Below are 20,584 nucleotides of genomic sequence, written 5' to 3'. Positions count from 1 at the left end.
TTATTTTATAACTGTAAGTTTTTGCCTCTTAATCTCCCTCCCCTATTTTGCCCATCCCCCACCCCCATAATTATTGAGTTGAGACTGTGTTTGTGACTTTATTTTTTTTAAGATTTTATTTATTTATTTGACAGAGAGAGACACAGAGAGAGGGCACAAAAGCAGGGGGAGCGGGAGAAGGAGAAGCAGGCTTCCCGCTGAGCAGGGAGCCTGATGCGGGGCTTGATCCCCAGGATCATGACCTGAGCCGAAGGCAGACGCTTAACCAACTGAGCCACCCAGGCACCCCTGTGTTTGTGACTTTAAGGAACATTTACCAGAAAGTTCCTGCAGCCTACTTGTGTTTTCATCTCGGATTAGGACTATCCCATTAACCAGACTTAAAGGGACAGTGAGAAAAAAAATAAAGTTCCTTTTGGGATTACACTCTGCTCCTGCTTATTCACTACACTGGTGAATCATTTAATTGTTGCTCTTGATGTTGGACCAGATGCAAGTCCCAACCCCATCTGTGTTTATTTCCTCTCATTGTTGGTGAAGAGGCTCTTGAGCAGAATGTCCCATCAAAGTTAGCCTGCGAGAGGCAGTCAAAGGAACAAGGTTTGGCTTATAGACGTCACATTTGGAGTATCCGAAAGGCCTTCTAGGCTACTGGAAGGATCAGAGGCAGTTAGAAGTAAAGGACTTTTCAGGTGTGACCTTGACCACTTAGGATGGAATCAGGACCTTGTAGAAAGGCCAAAGAGGCTCACAAAGCAACAATGGGGACAATGATGACACCAGAAACAACAGAAAGAAAAAGAGCGGGAAGGCCAGCAGAGGGAAGATCCTGGGCTCCAGCCGAGGCTGGCTGGCCCCCCGGGACTGAAAGGTGACCCGAGGGACAATGAGCAATCACTAGTGCACCCCCTTCTCCACTCTGAGGGTGTTCATAATTGGGCAGGAAGGTGTTCTTTCCAGTACTGCATTGTGGACAGTTTGAGAAGCATGGCAGGATTACCCACCTTTCCCACATTCCTAGACCCTGAGCCCCTTTGCGACAGGGACTGAGTAAGGTCCGCCTTTTAGCACCCGTGCAGGTCCTGCGACAAAGCAGGAGGCTCAATCCTGCTGCTGGATGGACAGTTAGACGTTGACCTTGTGCAAGTCCCTTTCCCAGGATTCTGTTGCCACGAACTCCAAAAAAGCTCCTTCCCTGCGATGTTGCTAGAGCCAGGCCTTGGAGGCCAGGGGTCACCCCCTCAGCGTCCCTCTCCTAAGAGCCATGTTGTGATGATCGAAGCAACAAGATCGTGTGTGTGAAAGGATTTTACACAATTCCACAGTGACAAATATTGTGGTAAGCCACGTATGGCAGCTGGGGTCATGCAAGGTCAAGCTCTATGGGGGTTTATCTTTGGTGAGGAGTGAGCCCTGTGCAAATAACCTTCCACCTGTACCAGGGAAGGGACGAATGCTTATATCAACCCCCCTGAAAAATAATCCCTGGGCCCCCCCATCCTACAGTCCTCTGGGGTCATGCTGTTGTTGCCCAGTGGCTACCGGCCTGAATCACTGAAGCCTCAAGTCAGGAACCCAGACACCACCTAGAGGCATCAGGTGTTTCAACCCCCTGGGGGCCCAGAAGCTTCTCTATTCAGAAACCACAGGTTTGTGAGTTTCATGTACACAAGCAAATGCAGACAAAGTTTCAACCTTTTTATTCAAAGCAGCTTCTCACAATGTATAAATACTGCATATTAGCACACATGAAAAATACAACTTCTAAGGCACCCAGAAATGTGTTCATACACGTTACAGGACCATTCACAAAGAGAGTGTACAATTTGCTCTAGACAGTCAGCATTTGATAAGTCAGAAGATTATTATCCCTCAGTACTGCACCCAGTCTCAGGAAATATTTACAACGCAGTGAGAAAGGGTCAGCTGTACCTGCTTTTATAATTCTATGAAGTACTCATACTTACAAATATTCAGAACTAGTTAAAGACTCTCCCATGATAACCTGGCAAAATAAAACAAGTAGCCTAATTTGCAAAGGTCTCCTTGGATTTTGGTGTGTGTGTGTGACACCCACGATCAAATCCACACACTCCTAGGGTGGGCTGGATAAGTTTTTGGTAGCCTGCTTCATTATCAGAAGTTTGGTAATAAGCCTTACCACTAGAATGCCACTTCTTCAGCATCAATCATTTCTCAACCAGTTAATGGATGGGTGACTTCATCATGAATGAAAAATGGAGCATCCCTTGGTGTGAGAATTGAGGGAAATTCTTCTCATGCCAAACAGGAATTGGAATGGGTCAATGAAGAACAAAAGGAGGTGGAAATTTAGCAACTGCAAGATGCTGCTCAGTGTAGACACATTTTTAAAAACTCACGCTGGAAGTTCCTACTCAGATGGAACAGTCTACACTGGTGAGATCATCTGGAAGAATGCCAGACCTCCACCTTTTATGATATGGATAAGGGCTGGGACTGCACAGCAGAAACACCCACCTGAGATAGCGAGTTTCAATCTGAGAAACTCATCTTTCAGAGCCTTCTCAAGGTGATAACAAATCCCTCTGCATGGCCAGCCAGGTCGGTGGAAGCGAGCAGCTTCTCTGTGCCATAAAGCGTGCACACCTCTGTCTGGATGTGCCCACAGTCTATGAAACACGTGCTTTGTTGGATTAATGGAATTCTTTGGTCCTTAGTTTTATGAAAGGCAGTATTTTCACAATCCTGTCAATGTGGACACCAGCAAATGACTTCCAGCTGGGACTAATGGCACAGGGACAAGTTTAATACCAGATGGAACACTCTCCACCCTCCAAACCTCCCGGAGTCCCCTGAATGAGCGAGCTCCAGCATCAGGTCAGGTGCTGGGCCAATGAGGCATGGTCAACCCGGATAGACACCAGCTGAGGCTTCAGATCCGACATCTGTTCTTTGGACTGCGCACACACTGCAAACACGGGAAGCAAATCTCCATCTCGATGATAGACTTTATGAATGCTTACTAGAGATGCACTCAATAACCTGACGTTTAGCCATACGAGAGCCCTGGTCTCCAGTCATCTTTAAAGCCTTAGTAAGGAGAATCAGTTGGTAGCTAGGGAAGTGTGGCCAACTGAAAGGAATCGTAATCTTTAGAAAAAATTTAAGTCCAAACTCTAGATGGTTTTATTAGATCCCAGACACAGTGGATGCACCACCAATGAGCTCCATGACTTAGACTCCACTAAAACAGCCCTGGGTGACTGGCCTCAGCTGATGTGATGCTCTTAATCTAGTTTGCCTTTGCCCTGCTAAACTCAGTTTTAAGTATGGCTTCACACACATAGTTCATTAATAAGACACTCAGGACACATGGGAATGCTGATTACGTAACTGAAATTGACTTCAGATTGTCTACACAGTAAGACTCACATGTAAACTTTGTTAACACCTCTCAAGGAGTGCTGACCTCAGCCGGGCTGGATGGTGCCAGGTCATCCACGAGGGACCTGGGGTCAACCGCCAAGGTCAGGAGTAGGAAATGCCATTTGTTCAGAACAAATGATGGACCAGCAGCCCTCCCTGTGACCATGTCTAAACCATGTGAATAGTGCGAAGGAGGCTCCATAAAACCTATCCTTGGTCCATTCGTATGGCCAAAGGCAATCACCAAGCTGCCTGTCTGGCTCCTGCTGCCATCAGCTCAACCAAACTCTTCACATTAGCCATGACTTACGGACTGCGTTGAGTCCATCAACAATGGCTTACGTTGCTTGGAAGAAACAACAACCCGTATTACCCTTTTTTTTTTTTTTTTTTTTTTTTTTTGCAACAAGCTTAAGGCTCTGTTCACAGACTCCATCAACTGCCGCACAGTGAGACTTTACGGGGAGGTCCTAAACTACACATGTAGTTGCAAAGGTTGCAAAATTTACTGATCCTAATGGTAAGGCTTATCCACAAATTCAGTACATTTTCAAATTATACTTCAAACTCAATTACTCTGAGAAAAAGAAAATTAACCTGCTCTCCAACAATATAAGAGCAGTAGATTCTAATGAAAAAAAATAAAACCATTGGCACCAAACCAGTATGCTATTTTTTGAAAGAACAAGTAATGTTAATGGAAAAGATTGCCTAAAACGCATATCCTAACTTACCACAGAAATATAAAAGTTTATATTCTGAAAATATATACTGTATTAAAGTCTGTAAGCATTTCAACCAAAATTTGCAGAAATAACTGAGCAACACTTATCTACAACAAAAATATACATGCAAGACAACCCCCAAATGGTTTCCCTTAAATATCTACAAAGGCAAAGTGTAGATTTTTAAAGATTATACAAAACCATTTACAGAGAATAAAATAAAATACTTATGAAATCTCATTTAGAGTCTTAAATACTGTGTATATTAGTGAGAGTGTCTAAACTAATATGTACAACAGATCTAAGTGTCTGAATACAGAAACAGAAGAGAAGCAACTCTGCATTTTAAATATTCACTTAGGAAGATTTGAAGATGTTTCTATTTGTTTCTCTTAAAAAAATTTCCACAGAAACTAGATTGGAAAATTGCATGAATGTGACTCAATTTCAAATTAAAAAAAGTTTACAAAATCTTTTAAACGAACAATTAATGGGAAATGCAATTCAGCATTCAGTCAAGGCTTTTTTTAAAATGTGGATATTTGGAGCTACAGTTGCATTGATCAGAGTCCATTTTGATCATTATTTTTCCATCCTTATACTAAACTTCATACGGAAGAAACATATTATCATGCTTCAGAGAGAACATTTCCTAGTTTAATCTATACCAAACAAGTGTAACATTTTAAATCAATTCTCTACTACCTTCTCAGAGCTAGCTAATTCCATTCTTAGAGGGTAATTCTTGATGGTTTTTGCCCACAGACATTATTTAAAAGCAGGAAGGGACACGTGGGTACATCAGCGTTCGTGTGTGTTTTCCAAATGATGAGCAGCTCTGACCACCTTGGCAAAGTTTGCAGAGTCCTCTTGGAATGGGGCTGCTAACTCCAGTGGTCCCATTACAGGACGCTGGGTGCTAATCACCTGGGGCTGGAGCGGAGCAGGGAGGGGAAGTCTAACGTGGGGCTTGCGGGACGGCAAAGAGTGGGTTACCTACAAGGTTCCTCGACTGAAGAAGTACCCTCACTTGCCACCCACGGTGGTTCTTCCAACCCCAAGGTGAATTCTGGGCTTGGGTTGCCAAGACCAGGCAGCTCCTCAAAGACCTGCCCAGGCTCTGGGAAGGGACAGAGGGTGGGGGTGGAGGCAAAGCAGGGTGAAGAGAGGGGAGAAGCGATCCTATGGATGGAGAGAAGGCGCTGTGACCAAAGATAAAAAGTGAAAACCTGAGCCCCCTGTCTTGAGAAAGCTCTTAGGGTAAACCCAGACACATGCACAGATCTGGCATTTTCCATCCCAGGTCAGTTTGCTAAAAGTTACCTGGATTTCATCTCCATATTATCAAAACAACTATCCAGAAAGTGGAGAATTCAGCGATGCAGTCTACCCTGCAGCAAGCAGATTTAACCTACTTTGGCCCAATTTGTGGAACATCCTCCTTGAATTGACTGTGTAGAAACAACCAAACACAGACCGTCTTTCAAAACACCTCCTCTTATACCCAGAACCTACAAATTAACAGCAGAAATTCTACCCTAGTAACAGTTACACATTCTTACCCTATCATCAGAGATCCTTCCAACGGGGAAGGATAGTAAGGAGAGGGGCTTTCTATAGAGAGAACCAAGGCCATCTTGGGGATCGCATCCAGATGAACTTCACATTCACTGTCTACAGGACCATGTCTCGAGCCTTAGTGTAGACACTCAACCCACTCTTAAAACACAAGGCAGACAGAAAACTGTGGCAACAGCCTCCCTGTTCTCAGCCGGCCTCCCCTCCTCCCACCATGCTCCCAGCACTCCCTGCTCCACTCACTGTCTCCAACAAGGGCCAAGACAGGCTGGCGACCACAGAGGGAAAGAGAAGAGGAGGGAGGCAAGGAGGTCTCTGAGAATACTCATGGGCTGTGATGGACATGGAACAATCCCACCACTCCGATAATCTAACTGACCCACAGAAGGGTGACACCTCATGCAGAACATGCTCCTGTCATTTTGCTGCTCCAAACCCGAGGTCTACCTTTCTCTTCATCAACCCAAACCCAAACCAAGTCCCGCCCCTTCTCTTCAGCTGATCCATGGACTTTGGGGTGATGGTCTAAATGCAGATGTGGGCAGGCAGCCCAGGGACCCTGGCACGGGAGGCCTCATCCCTGGTTATTTCGCCCTGATGTAAGTAAACAACTAGCAACAAGATCGTCTGCGCTTCTAGACACGAAATGATTCAGACCAACTGACGGCTCAACAGAGTGGGAGCTCTTCGCCCACCTCCCCTGGAAGGCCAAAACCAGACAACGCTGTCCACATGGAAGAAATGGACTCTGAAATCCAAGTTCAGTCATTTGCCCCAAAGACAAAGGGCTCACTCTAGACAATATGCAATCCCTAGGCAGGGCCTATTAGCTCTTCCTGACATCACGAATTAGGGAGTGGGTATGTCTCAGTACCATTCAGGCTGGAGGCCCCTTTATCTCCTTCAAGGCAGCAGAGTGAAGAGAAAACTCTCCCATAATTTCTCCTAAGAGCAGGTACTCAATTATTACAGCTGAGAACCGTTTTACATGAAGAGGATCTGGTGCAGAACTATTCCTTTTATCCACGGGGATCCTTCCATTTACATCTCTCCGAATTTTATTTCTGCGTGGTTCATTGCTAGAATGCACCAAACAGCATGAACCTTGTACGGGATTTGGTCCAGGGCAGTATGAAAATAATATCTGTGTCAACGACAGATATCATAATATATAAACAAAAATAAATAAATTAAATAAGTTTGATGAAAGAAAAAAATCTCCTAGTAGTTCATGTTTTTGTAAAACTAGCTTTACATATAATACACATAAATTATCAGAATTTTCACTTACATTGTTTTAAAAATATATATTTAACAAAACATTCCTAAACGTACAATATCTGGGTTTGCAAATCACTCAATTGGGTTTTAAGACCAAGCCCTAAAAGTCACACAGATTTGCATCAGAGAGAAGACTGAGGCTGGCTCTACACAACTGTTTTGCTCAGCGGTCTGGAAATTCCCTAAGATTGATTGTCCCCTGTCACCAGATCTGCACTTAACCGGAGAGAGCCATACAGCCACATCTCCAAAGCAGAGGCACTGTGTAGACACAGCCTGAGTCAGAAGGATGGGGAAAACTGGCCTTCCCCTTCCTGGACCAGGATGGTGCATTTCAGCGAGTGGGGAGAGGCCCAACAGTACCTGGCAGAGGCCTGGGAAGATATAGCCCTCGATAGCTCTCTGGCCAGTGGAGTGACGGGGGTGGGGGTGGGGGGACCCGGGGGAAGCCGAGTATGCTGCGTTTCCCATCTGTTATACAAAATCAAACCAATGCGGAGCAACCAAAGGACAGGAGAAAATGGACACAAGAGAGACACCTTGACAAACGCCTTAGCCGGCGCACACCGTGCTCGGATTTCTGAAGCACAGGGCAAAGCTGGAAGTCAGGTGCCCTCGAGCGCTGGGGCAGGTGGACTGGGGCTCTTCAGACTTCATAAATTTTGTCCTGCAGGTAGCTGAACAGGGAATCCAGGCCCTTGGAGGAGCTCCAGAGCTGCTTGAGCATGAGGCATTCTTTCTCATTCACATCTTCAAGCACGGACTTCAGGAAGCTCCGAACGAGGCATTTCGACTCTTCCAACACCTGAAGGGAAACGCATAAGCCTTGTTAGCCGGCCCCAGGGACTCTGCTCCAGAAGAACGTACTTGGCCTAGGAGGCACCAGTTAACCTTCCGATGTCCAAAGCCAGAGGAGACTGCCTGCTGTCGTCCAGAACTTCCCAGGCCCCGTGTCCCCAGCAATGCCAGGAATGGGCTCCAGGCGCGCCAAGGTGTTGAGCCCTCGGTCCCTGGGATGGCGCAGTGGGGCCTGTGTGACCCCCGACCGCGAGAGCTTTGTCCTTGACCCAAGGGTGACATAAGCTCAGTATCATTTTCTATGGGTGTCATGAAAAAGTTTGGGAAACACTGCTCTCACCTCGCATGCTTCGCTCTGATTATCTGCGCCCACGTGACAACAACGCCTACCGTAAGGACGGCTGGCATCAGAGAGTAAGAGAACGAGCTGAGGGCTGTCAGAGTATGCAGCGGGCTCACCCCAGCAGGAGTGTCTCTTGTTTAGGCTTAGTAGGAAGAGCAGCGGCAAGAGAACTAGCGATCGTTGTAGTAATGAGTAATACCAGCTGCGGTAACTGTAGGGATGCCTAGTAACAGCGAGGACAACAGTAATAACCCTAGAGTATTACAGCAGCAACAGTGGGAGTGTTAGTAATGCCATAGTGAGGACAGTCGTGGCCGTGCTGATGCCACAGGGTTACGGCAGCAACGCAACAATGACAGCGATATTAGGACTACGGTAGCGATAATGGCGGTAACAGGGAAAATCATCACGGTCATGAGTGACAGCAATTGTACTGCTCACAGTCATAATAGCAACGCTATTAGAAGTAGATATGAGAAGTACTTTCCCTGCTTTCTTTCATTTCGTCCTCATGCTAACTCCAGAAAGAGGTAGTGATTTTATCTCCACATTATGACAGAGGACCTGAGCCCAGCGGAGTAAAGGCGCCCAAGCTGCCCAGCGCATGCGGCCTGCAGACGCCCGGCTGACCGGGGTGGGCCAAGCACAGACACCGCGGGGGACTGAGGCACCCGAGCATCCTTCGTCCTTCCACCGGCCTCCGCCCTCCTCTGCTGACGTCAAGGCTTCGCTTCACACTTTCCCAAAGTACTTTCAAAGAGAAAAAGCAGGACAAGGGCTCCCTTGCTCAAGCAGGCTGGAAGGAAGCTGGGATCTTCCTACTCGGCCCGGGCTGGAGGCTAAGGGGAGTGAGAAGGGGCCGGCAGACCAAGGCCGCCTCCCGCCTCACAAGAGCCCCCCTGAAGAACCCCAGCTCCCAGGTCCCAGAGCAGAGTCCTTTCTCGAGCAACTCACCCCCAAAGCTCCTGAATTCACAACTGGAGAGGAGAGATTTCTTTGCAGTATTTCTTCAACAGCTCGCTCGCCTCTGTACCTCTACTGCCCATGACCAGACTCCTTCATGGAACTTTGAGGCCTTTCTCCCACCTTCCTTCTCAACTTTATTGTCCCTCACTCACCCCGTGAACCTGCTTCCACCACCATAAGCCGCTGCCTGAACTCCATGGGGGTTTTCGCACTCGTGTGCCCTCACTCAAACAGCTTCCTCTGCTTAGAATGTCTACGTGCTTCTCCGTGCAGCTGATCCTAGGCTCATCAACCATCCCTGTGTGCCCAGGACACGGGGATTCCTGAGACATGGGATTTCCAGTGCTAAAACCAGGAAAGTCCCAAGCAAAGTGGGACGAGTGGGTCACAGCAGTTATCAGGAAGATTAAAAGACAATCCGCATAAAGAGATTAGCAGAGGGCATGGCCCATAATACGCGTTCACCAATGATGCGGACCTCTCCCTCACCATCACTGGCACTGTCAGGTTTCCTGGGAGCGGAGCTTACACACAGTAGGTGCCCAGTCAAGGCTGATGAGGCAAATTGGGAGAGGCTCGGCGGCTGGGGCAGGGGGGAGGGGGAGAGGCATGGTGGCCGGGACGTTGGGGGCGGGGGGTCAGTGCAGACGGAGAGAAGGAAGGGACACTCACGGGTCTGACCCCAAAATTCCAGCCCAGCACCTCCCTGACTCCGAAGCACAGACAGAAGCGCCCCCCACCCCGACCTTATTCTGCCAAATCACCTTTCTCATTTCCTAGACTGGCCCCGTGGCTCCAGGAGCAGTCTTTACTCCACCTTTCAACAGGGTATTTCCATACTGTGCTCAGAGTGACTTTTATGAGATAAAATCGACATTTAATTAAAATCCGGCGCCTCTGCAGAGGTGTTATTTATTTATCTATTTTCCGATGTGTCCTCAGAGTCAAACGGCGATGGTTAAACGTGCCATGCACTCGGTGGGTGGAAGAAATGAAATATGAGGACGGCGTGCGCTGGCTTCTCTCATCTCCAGGACGGTTTAACACCCTTTGTCCTTATGTGCCTTTGTTTTTCGTATTCTTTGAAAACTACAGATGTTTTGTGCTCCCGTGTGTGTCTAGGACTTTCTTTTAAGGCAACGCGCTCTACCCCAGGGTATAATTCTCTTCTGTGAGGTTTTCAGGCTGGACATGATGGAGAATCTCTAAGAATACCGGCTGTCTGTCTCCGGATGTAAGCTCTCGACCCCGAGAGGAGGCACTGACGGCTTTACACACACACCCTGCATGACCTTTGGCAAGTCAGTTAGTCCCTCTCAGCCTCATGACCCTCATCTGTAAAATGGGTCTGTTGCACGGACAAGCACACAAAGACACAGGAACTCACCACTGCGCTGCAGGAGGCCATCTCCTTGACCCGCAGCATGACCTCCTGGCTGAAGGTGGTTGGCCAGAAGACCTGGGACACAAGTCCCCTGCTGCATGCCTCCTGGGCGGTGAGCTTCCGCCCACAGAACAGCATCTCGTTGGCCTGAAAAAAGCAAAGGCAGGGGAAGCCTGAGGGCCCAGAGTGCCTCCCACGTCTGTTAGCAAGGCCTGGGCTTGACGAGTACCACTGTCCTGGTACTCTAAGGCATGGCTATCAACTGGGGGGTCAGATAAGCTTTGGGAACTACCCGCAAACATCTGTGTCTGTGTGCATCTTTCTGAGCAGAGAGTCCACAGCTTTCCTCCAATTCCCAAAGGAAGCCACGTACCGACTGTGGGTTTGTCTGCCCCACACCCCTCCCCACATCTGGCAGCAGGCCCACAGGAGTGAGCAAGCACCCCAGGCTGGGTACATTTCAGTGCTGACATCCCAGCCATGACGACTGGTCCACAGAGGAACAGATATGTGCCCTGTGTAATAAAGCTCTCCGCGAGGCTTCCCAGCTAGAGGCGATGGGGTTGCATGCGAAAGTCAAGGAGCCCATGGCCACCCACTGCTGTGTCCCCACTCTTTGGAGAGGTGAGACCACAAAGAAAGGAGGGCTGGAGAATAAGAGTCCTGACTGAGCTGGGATTCCTGGATCCCAGCAACCCCAAAGAAGGCTCCACTTATGCATATGCAAGTTATGGCAATCACTGCATTCTTTTCTTCCCGTTTTAAGCCAGTTAAAAGTGTCTCCATCACTGGCAGCCAGAAAGGTCCTAAATAATACCATCATACCAACGCAGAGGCACACATCTCTCCTGGTGACCCAGGGCTGTGCATACCTCTGCCCAGTTGGAAAGGGTAGAAAGCACCCTCCCCACCTGACCATCTCCCTCCCCGCCTTCTGCGGTTTCCTCCATCCCCTACTCCCCAAAGAATTTCCTTTTGCTTTGTAGTTCACAGCTGTTATACGTGTTCTGGGAGGAGGCTGATGGATAAAGTCCTAGGCACAGACAGCACAACGCAGTCACCACTAAAACTTACCAAGTGACTCTCCAGCTGATAATTAGGGTGTAATGGTCATCACCATGTGATGGGGTCCCTATCTCCTTCAGGATAAACCCCCACCTCCTTCACGCAGCAGACAATCCCTTCCCTGACCTGCCATCCATCTGCCTGCCCCTATATGCTGAGCCGCTCTTGGATCAATGTGGAAACGCCAGGCTCTCTCGGCTGCTGGATCTCTGCGTGTGTTTTCCCCTTTGTTCTCGTTGTCACTGATGGGTCATGAAGACCCAAAGGACAATCTTTCATGCCAGAGTAGAGAAATTTATCAGGTTGGTAAGGAGCCTACAGCATGCATTTGGTTAGAGGTTTGGAGACAAATCTCTGTCATTATACTTATTTAGAAACACCTCTGTCTCGGGAAGGAGAAATGAAAGGGAGGAACGCTACAGAAGCAGCCAAACAGGACACGGTCGGCAAGAACACGTCTCAGTCAGCAACATTCTTGGAGTTTCAGAAATGATTGAAATAAAAGAGACAGAAAGAGATAAGACTGTACAATGTTCACATTTTTGCAACCACAAAGGACAGGGAGGAACGGGAGTGGCACTGACTTTGGGCAGAGCACGGTGGCCGAGATCAAAAGGGGAAGTGTTTGCTTCCTGGGCTCCCTGCCTGCCTCATTTTTCTGCCATTGGTGAGACTGTGAGTGGCCTCAAGCAGCCCCAACGCCAAGTCCCTGAAGCCGAATGGCCCCCCCGATCCCACCCGCTGGCCCAGCTGCATAGACAAGGTGGTGCTGGTGGGTATGGGGCTGCTGGTGGTCTCCACCGATCTCGTATTTTCTTCCTGTTTCATGCTACCATCAAAGAGGGACAAGCCCACACTCAAGGGGTAGAATGGGGGCTCCCATCCTTCCAGACTCACTTGGGAGGTGCCCCTGCCAGGAGCTTTCTCTAAGCACCCCTGAACCTTATGGCAGTCCAGCAGTAGGGCCACTGGTGTAATTTCCCCACCTCCCCAGGTGGGAAGGCCAAGGTTTCAGGACCAGGGCAGAGGAAGGCACAGGCTGCAGGATCAGAGGCCCTTGCTCTGCCTTCTGCTTTGCTCTGGGACCCTATGTAAATCTCTTTACCTCTCTGAGCCTGTTTATTCATCTCTAAAGTGGGTACAAGTTACCACTCGGGAGGATCCAATGAGATAACGAAAGAGCAGGGCAACACCACACCAGCCATGCATCCGTGCCCACAGATGGGACTGTCAGGGATGGAGCCCCCCTGTTACTCATCTTTGTACTTCTAAGCAGGTAAGGCAATGCCTGGTGCCTACTGGAAGCTTACTTAGGTTTGTGGGCTCAAAGAAGGAGCAACACCTGCCAGAATTTCACCTCAACTCTCCATGCCTCAGTTTATCTGTAAAATGGAGAGCAGTAGGACCTACCTTTGCAGGTGCTCAGAAGAGTGAATGAGACCATCCCGTGGGAAGTGCCCAGTAAAGTGGCCGGCAAGTAGGAGGTGATCAGTGAAAGCTTAGAGAATCTTGCTGGGACAACCTGCTCAGTCCTTGGTCATCAGAATGCCCATGTGGTTCTAGTGTGTAATGCAACCAGGGGACATATTTTTCAGAATGGAAATCTCAGAGACAGCAGGGAGCGTCTAAATGATCGGGCATCCCTGCGCAGAATCCCAGTACCAGCAACACTTTAGTAAGGACCCACAAAGCCCTGAGTGAAGCTGACACCTGAGAGTTTCACCCACAGACCTCAGCCCGGGGTGCGGAGAGGGAGAATCTCAGGAATCCTAAGGGTGGAAGAGACACTGAACTCAGTCCGCTGGGTCAGGAAAGCAGGTGGTGAGTACGCTGAGCCCACAGGCCTTCGCAGTCACCTGGGAGTTACCTTTTGGAGTTGGGGGATGTGAACATCAAGGCCAGAGACCAAACAGGAAATGGAACAAGAAGGGCTGGGTCATTAAAACACTCTGAGCTTTGCCAAATACCTCAAACTCAAACCAGAAGACCCATCAAAGGCTTTGTAAGAGACGAACAGATAAATTATTGGAGGGCCAAGGAGAAGTCAGGAATGGCAAGGATGGAGGAAAGTGTTTCCAGGAGCATCTGTTACAGCAGAGTGAGCAAACAGTGTTAGAGCTGACCACGGGCCCACTGGGTTCAACAAACAGGAGGTCACAGGTGTCCCTTGCAATGGAATGTGGCAGGTTTCTTTTTCAATATTAGAACGCCCACACCCACACATGTGGGTGCTGGGACTTTCTAGAGCTGGTCTGGAGGACACACCAGATCTGCTTACTCCCCTTCTTAGAGGGACAAGCTCTTTCAAGGAGATGCAAATTGATTTCAGACAGTTCTGTCTTTCAGAGACCCCCAATTTCAGACTCATTCCTTGGATGTGGGTCCTACTTTATGACCTGCTGGTTAAGAGCACAGACTCTGAAACCCAATAATCTGTGTTCCGATCCCACGACTGCCACTCCCACTTTGTGACCCTGGACAACTCACCCTCTCTGAGCCTCAGTCTCCAATCTGTCAAGCGGAGATAACAACTGTCCTCCCTTACCGGGTTGTAGGAGGATGTACTGAGTTAGTGGCTCTCAAGCACTAACTTGAGAGCACCTGGTGTGTGCTTTCTAAGTGGCCCCTGACCACACTACCCTCTGGCTGCTGGTGCAGGATTGACTGCAGCCTACAGTGGACTCCACCACTCGCTCAACACCACTCTGACGGCTTGCTGACACGTGGCCCGGCGAGTTCCTTACCTTCTCCAGTTAAGCTTGCCCTCTGTGTGATGGAGACCATAACGCAGGTTCTCCAGGTGGGACTGCCTGTGATTATCAAATCCCTTCCTGCTTCTGGGACACATGGCAAGACTACATTTCCCAGCCTCCCCTGCAGGTAGGTGTGGCCACACCACCGAATCCTGGCCCGTGAAATGTGAGCGGAGGTGAAGAAGCCCCTTGCAGGCCTGGCCCAGGAAAACCTCCAGGCTCTCTCTTCACGTCCACCAGCTGAAAGCAAAGGTAGGTCTACCAGATGGAAGATGCCTGGGCCCCCAGTCAGTGTGGACAGCTACATCAACACGGGACTGCGGCAAGAACGAGAAAGAAATCTTTGCTGTTTGGACCCTAGGATTGCAGGATTGTTACAGCACACAGTCCCCTCTAATACATGGTCTTACCAGGTTGTTGTGAAGAATAAATGAGATAATGTAGGCCAAGTGCTTAGGTAAGCAAACTGAACTTAGTTTAGTTAGCTTAAACTATTATGTGCTTTAACTAATTAAGTGCTTAAGGAAGTGAACTAACTGAATTAAGTTAACTTAGGTGAACAAAGTACACCTTTGATAAGTGAATGTCCCTGTCGACCTCTCGACCCTTGGCCACACCTGCCACTGGCATGTGGCACCAGTGGTTGAAGGCTCCGAGATCAGCCTGACCTCAACCCAGCTCCCCTGCAGAGATACTCAACAGGTTCCACAGGGTGGGTGCACCCCTGGGCTCCTTACTCATCTGAAGGGCCATATCCTAAATCCAGGACAGAGAAGGGGTCTTGTTGGGACGCAAAGCCACTTAACCCAGCGAGAGACCCTGCCCGAGGAACGAGGGGGCTTACCAGTGCGACGCCCAGGATCTGGGGGAAGGTGTATGAGGAGCAGCCAGCGGGCGTGAGGCGGATGGTGGCATAGGGGGTCTGAAACCAGGCCTTCTCACTGGCCCACACGATGTCGCAGAGTGGCAAGATGGAGGCACCCAGGCCCAGGGCAGGCCCATTGATCGCAACCACGATAGGCTTCTTAAACTGGATAAAGGCCTTCACAAAGTCCCTGGGAGAAAAGAGAAGACCCTTTTTAACAGGTGGGCAGGCCTGCCGAGATCTATTCGATACCCTTTAACCTGCCAAGGCTGAAATAAGTTTCCCTGGTGCTGTGAAGCACCCTCAGGTGGTCAGAGGGAACCGGGTGCCAGGCAAGCATCTCATTCTCCTGAACACCGAGCCCACTGAGCTGCAGCCACAGGCCTGGCACACTCGGTGGTCGGTGGCACACTTTCCGAAAGAGATTTGTGGGGTGACCACATGTCCCACTTTTCACAGAGGGTCCAGAGTCATGCCCATTGTCTCAGCACTGCACCCAGTTAGCACTCCCTGGATATTGACAAATTTTAAATATCCTAAGAAAGACAACCTGAACATCAAGGTCTAGAACCAGAAAGAGAACCAAAAGGAGGGCATTACAAGGAGGCATATTTGAATGCAAGGAGACAAAGAATGTTCTAACAGCACTGGCTGAAGGTGGAATGGCTGGCATTGGGAGGTATGAACATCTCATTACTCGAGGTATTCCAGTTTTGGCTGGATGACCACTTTGGGCGATGCTGTAGAGGGAATTCAAGCTTCAGATGGTGGGCACAGGTGATATTTAACCTTTTTTTTAATCCTATGATTGTTTGATTCTGAATCACCCAAAGGGATGCCAGACCCGTCAAGGGTGGTTCTAGAATGCTGACAAGGATCTATATATTATGGTGGCTTCGTCCAAAACTGGGGAAGGACACTGAGCTCCCCTGGAGGCGTGAGGCATCTGGGCTCATGGCTCTGCAATTAGTAGACATTTTATCCCCCTCCCCTTCCTCACTGACCAAAGTTCAGAGTGCATCTGTACCTATTAAGCAGAGCCAACTCCACTTTCTTTGCCCTAGAATGCTTTTCACCTCTCCCAGAGCTGCTATCTAAGATCCATAAAATGTTAATACTCATCTGGACATGGAGGAAAGATCCAAGATGTCTAGTAAAGCCTGCATCCTTCATTATTCTCAGGTGGAAGACTGGAAACTACCAAGAACTCACGAGAATAAAATCCATAGTCACGACCATGACCTTGGTCTGCTTCTGCTTACTCCCCCAGGCTCATCTCTTATCTCCCTCAAGCCTGCTCACAATGCATGAGCTGCAAGGGCCTTCTGAGAGTTCTCGGAAAACACCAGTATCACAATTTGCAATTATCCTAATTATTTGCTTGCTTACTTGGTTTTGGATTTTCCTCCCTCTTCAGCTCCTTGCAGAAACCCACAGGTCTGCCTCGTGCATGGCTTGGTGCCCATACCTACTGGAGTGCACCCTCAGTAACTGCCGGATAGATAAAGGAGTCTTCCAGAACGAGAGTGAAAACTGCAGATGCGCGGCAGGGATGCACTCGCCGCTTGCCACACCTGCTTTCCCTTCACTCCTCTTCCTGAGTCTGCTGTTGGAGCACATTTCCCCGCCTCTCTCACAGGTGGCTGTGGCCAAGTAACCGAACGCTGGCTGATGGAATGTGAGTGGAAACCTAAGCCCACTTCCAGGCCTGAGCACAGAAACCTCTCACCTCTCGCTTTCACCTTGAAGAGCACGGCCGTCTTGGAGGGCCTGTGTGCTGAGCCACAAGACAGAAGGAGTCTGGGTTCTTGAGTCACACTTGGAGGGCAGCCACAGGCTGATCAATAGCATCCGTTTTAGGTTCCCAAATATAAGAAGTAAATTTCTATCACAACTGAGCCATTACACATATTCAGGGTTTATTCATTACAGCAGCTAGTACTTCACTAATACAAACGTCCGGCTGATTTATGCCTTCACAGCTGCTACCATTTCCCTGCAATCCTTACCAAAACATGTGGGCATCACAGTGATACGCTGGGATCGGATTCCACTGTGAGAAGCCTGGGGTGGGGGGTGTCTCACAACCTGCGTGTTGTCATGTAAGTACACATCCTTGCCCAGGCTCGAGGCAGCCCGTCTCCTAACTCCTGTGCAGTGGTTTGTGAGTAGAAGGCAGAGCTCTCTCAGCCAATGCTGACTCCCCAAAAGGACACTGCTGCACTCTGACACCACAGCCCTCTGATTCCTGGTTTTCCAGTGGCCCATTTCCTGGTCTGACTTCCTAACTTCATGGCCTCAGTCACTGGCCTTAACATGTGTTTTTTAACCAAATGCAATTTGGAGCCTGCACTGTATGTGGGGTTTCTTGGCAGGATCCTTGGAACCACAGGGTCTGAGTGATTTGGGACCAACATTCCACATCTAAACCCCTTCATACAATTCCAGTACCTTGAATCTCCAAGTTGGAAAGGAATTCAGGAGCCATCAAGCCAAATCTTCCACTCAGTGCAGGATTCCCTCCCTAGCATTGTGAGGATACGCCATCCTCCAGCCATTGTGGAATACTTTCAGTAAAGAGGGTCCTTCCTATCAAGACGCCTCCCCACTGTGGACCTCATGAGGGCCTCTCTGACACTCCCACTCTGCTCCAACCTCCACACGGCAGCCTTTGAGGAATTCATCTCCACCCTCATGACCTTATGGGACCATACCATTCCAGAGCCCAGAGCCTTCCTTCTGCGGTCTCCAACCTGAGCCCTGTGCAGAGGGATCACACATCCCGAGGAGGGCTAAAGGGACCGGGTGTGCCCAGCTCTACCCCTGCACCCCCACGCCATCCTATTTCGGTCCACGCTGCCTTGCAGGCTCATGTCCTGGATATGAAAATGCAATGCACAGACCATTCTCCCCATCCTCTTCCTCTCAAGCAGAAGATCTCTATCACAAGGGCCCAGTGGACACAGAAGCCTGACAGCAAACAGGATATTGCATTACAGATGCTGCCGCTCAGATATCTGATCCTGACTTGGGCGGCGGGACAGTGCGGGGGAGATGGCTTGCCATCTTCTTCAGCATCAAAGTCCATCAGTCATGCTGACTCCAGTCCCTGCAGCTTCCTCCACTCAGCCTAGCCCTGTGCTCTCTGCCTGCCTGAGTGTTGGGCTGCTCCGATGTGGCAGAAGGAGCAAGAACTTTGGGGTCAAGTCTCCACTCTGTCGTCCCTAACTAGTAGTGAGATCTTGGACAAGTTACTCACTCTCTGGAATCCCATTTTCCTCCTCGTCAAATGGGAAAGCCAACGGTTTGTCCTCGTAGGGCCATATGGGAATTGAAGGAGACAGTGCCTGGCCCACAGGAGCCCTGGGCCACGGCTGCTTATAGTATGATAGTCAGTGCACCTGCTGGGGTGGGGGGGCTGCTCTCTCCATTCTCAGTGGTTGGTGATCCACCCTCCAGGCCCAGAGGACTCTCCAAAGCAATGACCTGCATACAAATGCCACCTGGGGCCAATGGCCTTTCCTGTGTGACCTGGCTACCTATTCCCTTTAACCAGAGCGCCAGGGTGTAGCTCTCCCACTGCCAAAGTTTCAGAGCCAAGTCAGCCAGTACGAGACCTCTGACCACCAGATACACATGGTGATGGTCATCCTGGAGCTGTCAAATGGGGGCTCTTGAAGCCCACTCCACGGTCAGAGCAGGCTTAGCTAGAGCTTGTGGCCAGATATAACAGTACTAGCAATGAAAATAATTCCTTACCCCTGTCCTGAGGACTAACTATGTGCTGAGTCCATCCAAGTTTTTCACACGGGTTATCTGATTAATCTTCATCGGCAGACCATGCCATCACCTGTGAGGAGTTCAGGTGAGGGCAGCCTCTCTTTCAGGACGGGGCTGACAGCTTTGTTTGGGTCCTGGACAGAAGCCTGTGCTGAATGAATCATCTGAGCTCTTCTCACATCTGCTAGTTCATTCAACAAACATCTGCAGAGTGAACACGGCGTACTGGGTCACGTGTGTGCGTGTTTTCTCTAGGAAACGATGAGGTTGGGGCAGGAGCAGTGCTGGGGGTGCTGTGGCCGTGCAGCGTGCCCGGATCCTGGAGGTCAGCCCAGCCAAGAGCATGCACGTCCCCAGAGAACTGCAAGGGCTGTCTGTAGGTTATAAGGTTCTGTGGCCAAAGTATGTTTCAGCCATGCTAGACTTTGAACAAAGTTCTTTCACAAGAGACTTCTCAGACTGCAAATATGTTCCTATGCCTGGAAAATGCACAGGAGCAGGGACAGAACTTGCAGAACAAGCCCAAAGTAATTTATGGACAGTGCCCTTCACTCATGATACTTCTCTGGAAATCTGCAGAACATTCTCTGAGAAATGCTTCCCTGCCACCTTGCGTCCCAAACTCTGGAGCGTGGGTGCCGGGGGGAAGCACTCGAAATTTGGTGGAGCTGGAGCCTCCCCTAGGACTTGGTGATGATGGGCAAGGTTCGTTTTCTGACCCCGTGGGCACTCTTCGCTATGAGGGCCATACTGTACACACCCCCATCCGTCCTCGTGAAGCTGCTCATCCACCCTTGGTCCTTTCAAAACCAAAGACGAGCTGGCCGCACCCCACACTCCCTGATTCGGTGTCTTCTGGGGTTGTCAAGCAGCTGGGTTTTAGAAAAGCTCCCTGTGAATTCTCTGTGCTGTTCGGGCTGTGAACCGCTGGTCTAGGAGGCATCCCCCATTCCCTCTCCCGGTGTCACTGCAGGCTCACAAATTAGGAACTTCCACTCCCTTTGAGCATTGGGAAGAATTCCCTCAGCTACAACACCCTCTACTCTGCCTAAGAGAAACTCACCTTCCTGATGAGATAGCAAATGTCTTAAATCCCACTGACTGCGTTTCTCAAGACATTAGCTAATGCAGTCAGCATCTCCTCAAATCTGGGACTCCTGGAAATCCAGTAATGCCTCCGCTGAAGTTTGTAAACCACATGACGGCGATGGCCAAGGCTTTCCTCGGGCCCCAGAGATGGGCGCCCCATCTCTGATGGTCCCACAAATGAAGGAAGCTTACGGGGGGACCCTGTTGCCCCCCTCGCCATGTGACGAGGCAGCTATTAAAAGGGATGGCTGAGTCCGAGCAGAGAGTAAACTGCTGAGGACGCAGCCAGGGCTGTCTGTAGCCAGGAAGCTTGGGAGCAGCGTGCAACCAAGATGCCCTTTCCAGTAACAGCATTCAGCCTTTTTGTGTCTCTTTGGGCAAGAATTCTGCAACGGGAAGCACGCATGTGTTTTGGAGCATACTTCACTGGATGCTTCACCCTGAAGAGGGGACTTGGAACCCCACCTGTGACAGCATCCCCACGTCATCTCTTGGAGACCGCATCCTGGGGAAGGCTCTCATAGCCACATGACAATCAGCATCATGTGA

General features: G+C 49.6%; 1 protein-coding gene across 1 annotated transcript in view; it reads right to left on the bottom strand.

Annotated features, from left to right (window-relative positions):
- Window positions 1-1,685: 1,685 nt before the first annotated feature.
- CDYL2 (chromodomain Y like 2) overlaps window positions 1,686-20,584 on the bottom strand; it is a 152,239-nt gene continuing 133,340 nt past the window's right edge. Inside the window, exons 5-7 of the mRNA XM_036084971.2 lie at window positions 15,146-15,356; window positions 10,487-10,630; window positions 1,686-7,797 (exon numbers count right to left, since the gene is read on the bottom strand). Of these exons, the coding sequence (XP_035940864.1) occupies window positions 7,639-7,797; window positions 10,487-10,630; window positions 15,146-15,356 (514 nt within the window). The 3' untranslated portion in view covers window positions 1,686-7,638. The remainder of the gene's footprint in view (window positions 7,798-10,486; window positions 10,631-15,145; window positions 15,357-20,584) is intronic.

Source organism: Halichoerus grypus, chromosome 15 (genome assembly GCF_964656455.1).
Source record: "Halichoerus grypus chromosome 15, mHalGry1.hap1.1, whole genome shotgun sequence".
In the NCBI taxonomy this organism is placed as follows: Eukaryota; Metazoa; Chordata; class Mammalia; order Carnivora; family Phocidae; genus Halichoerus; species Halichoerus grypus.
The sequence above is the reverse complement of the archived record's forward strand: the minus strand, read 5'-3'. Positions and strand labels throughout refer to the sequence as shown.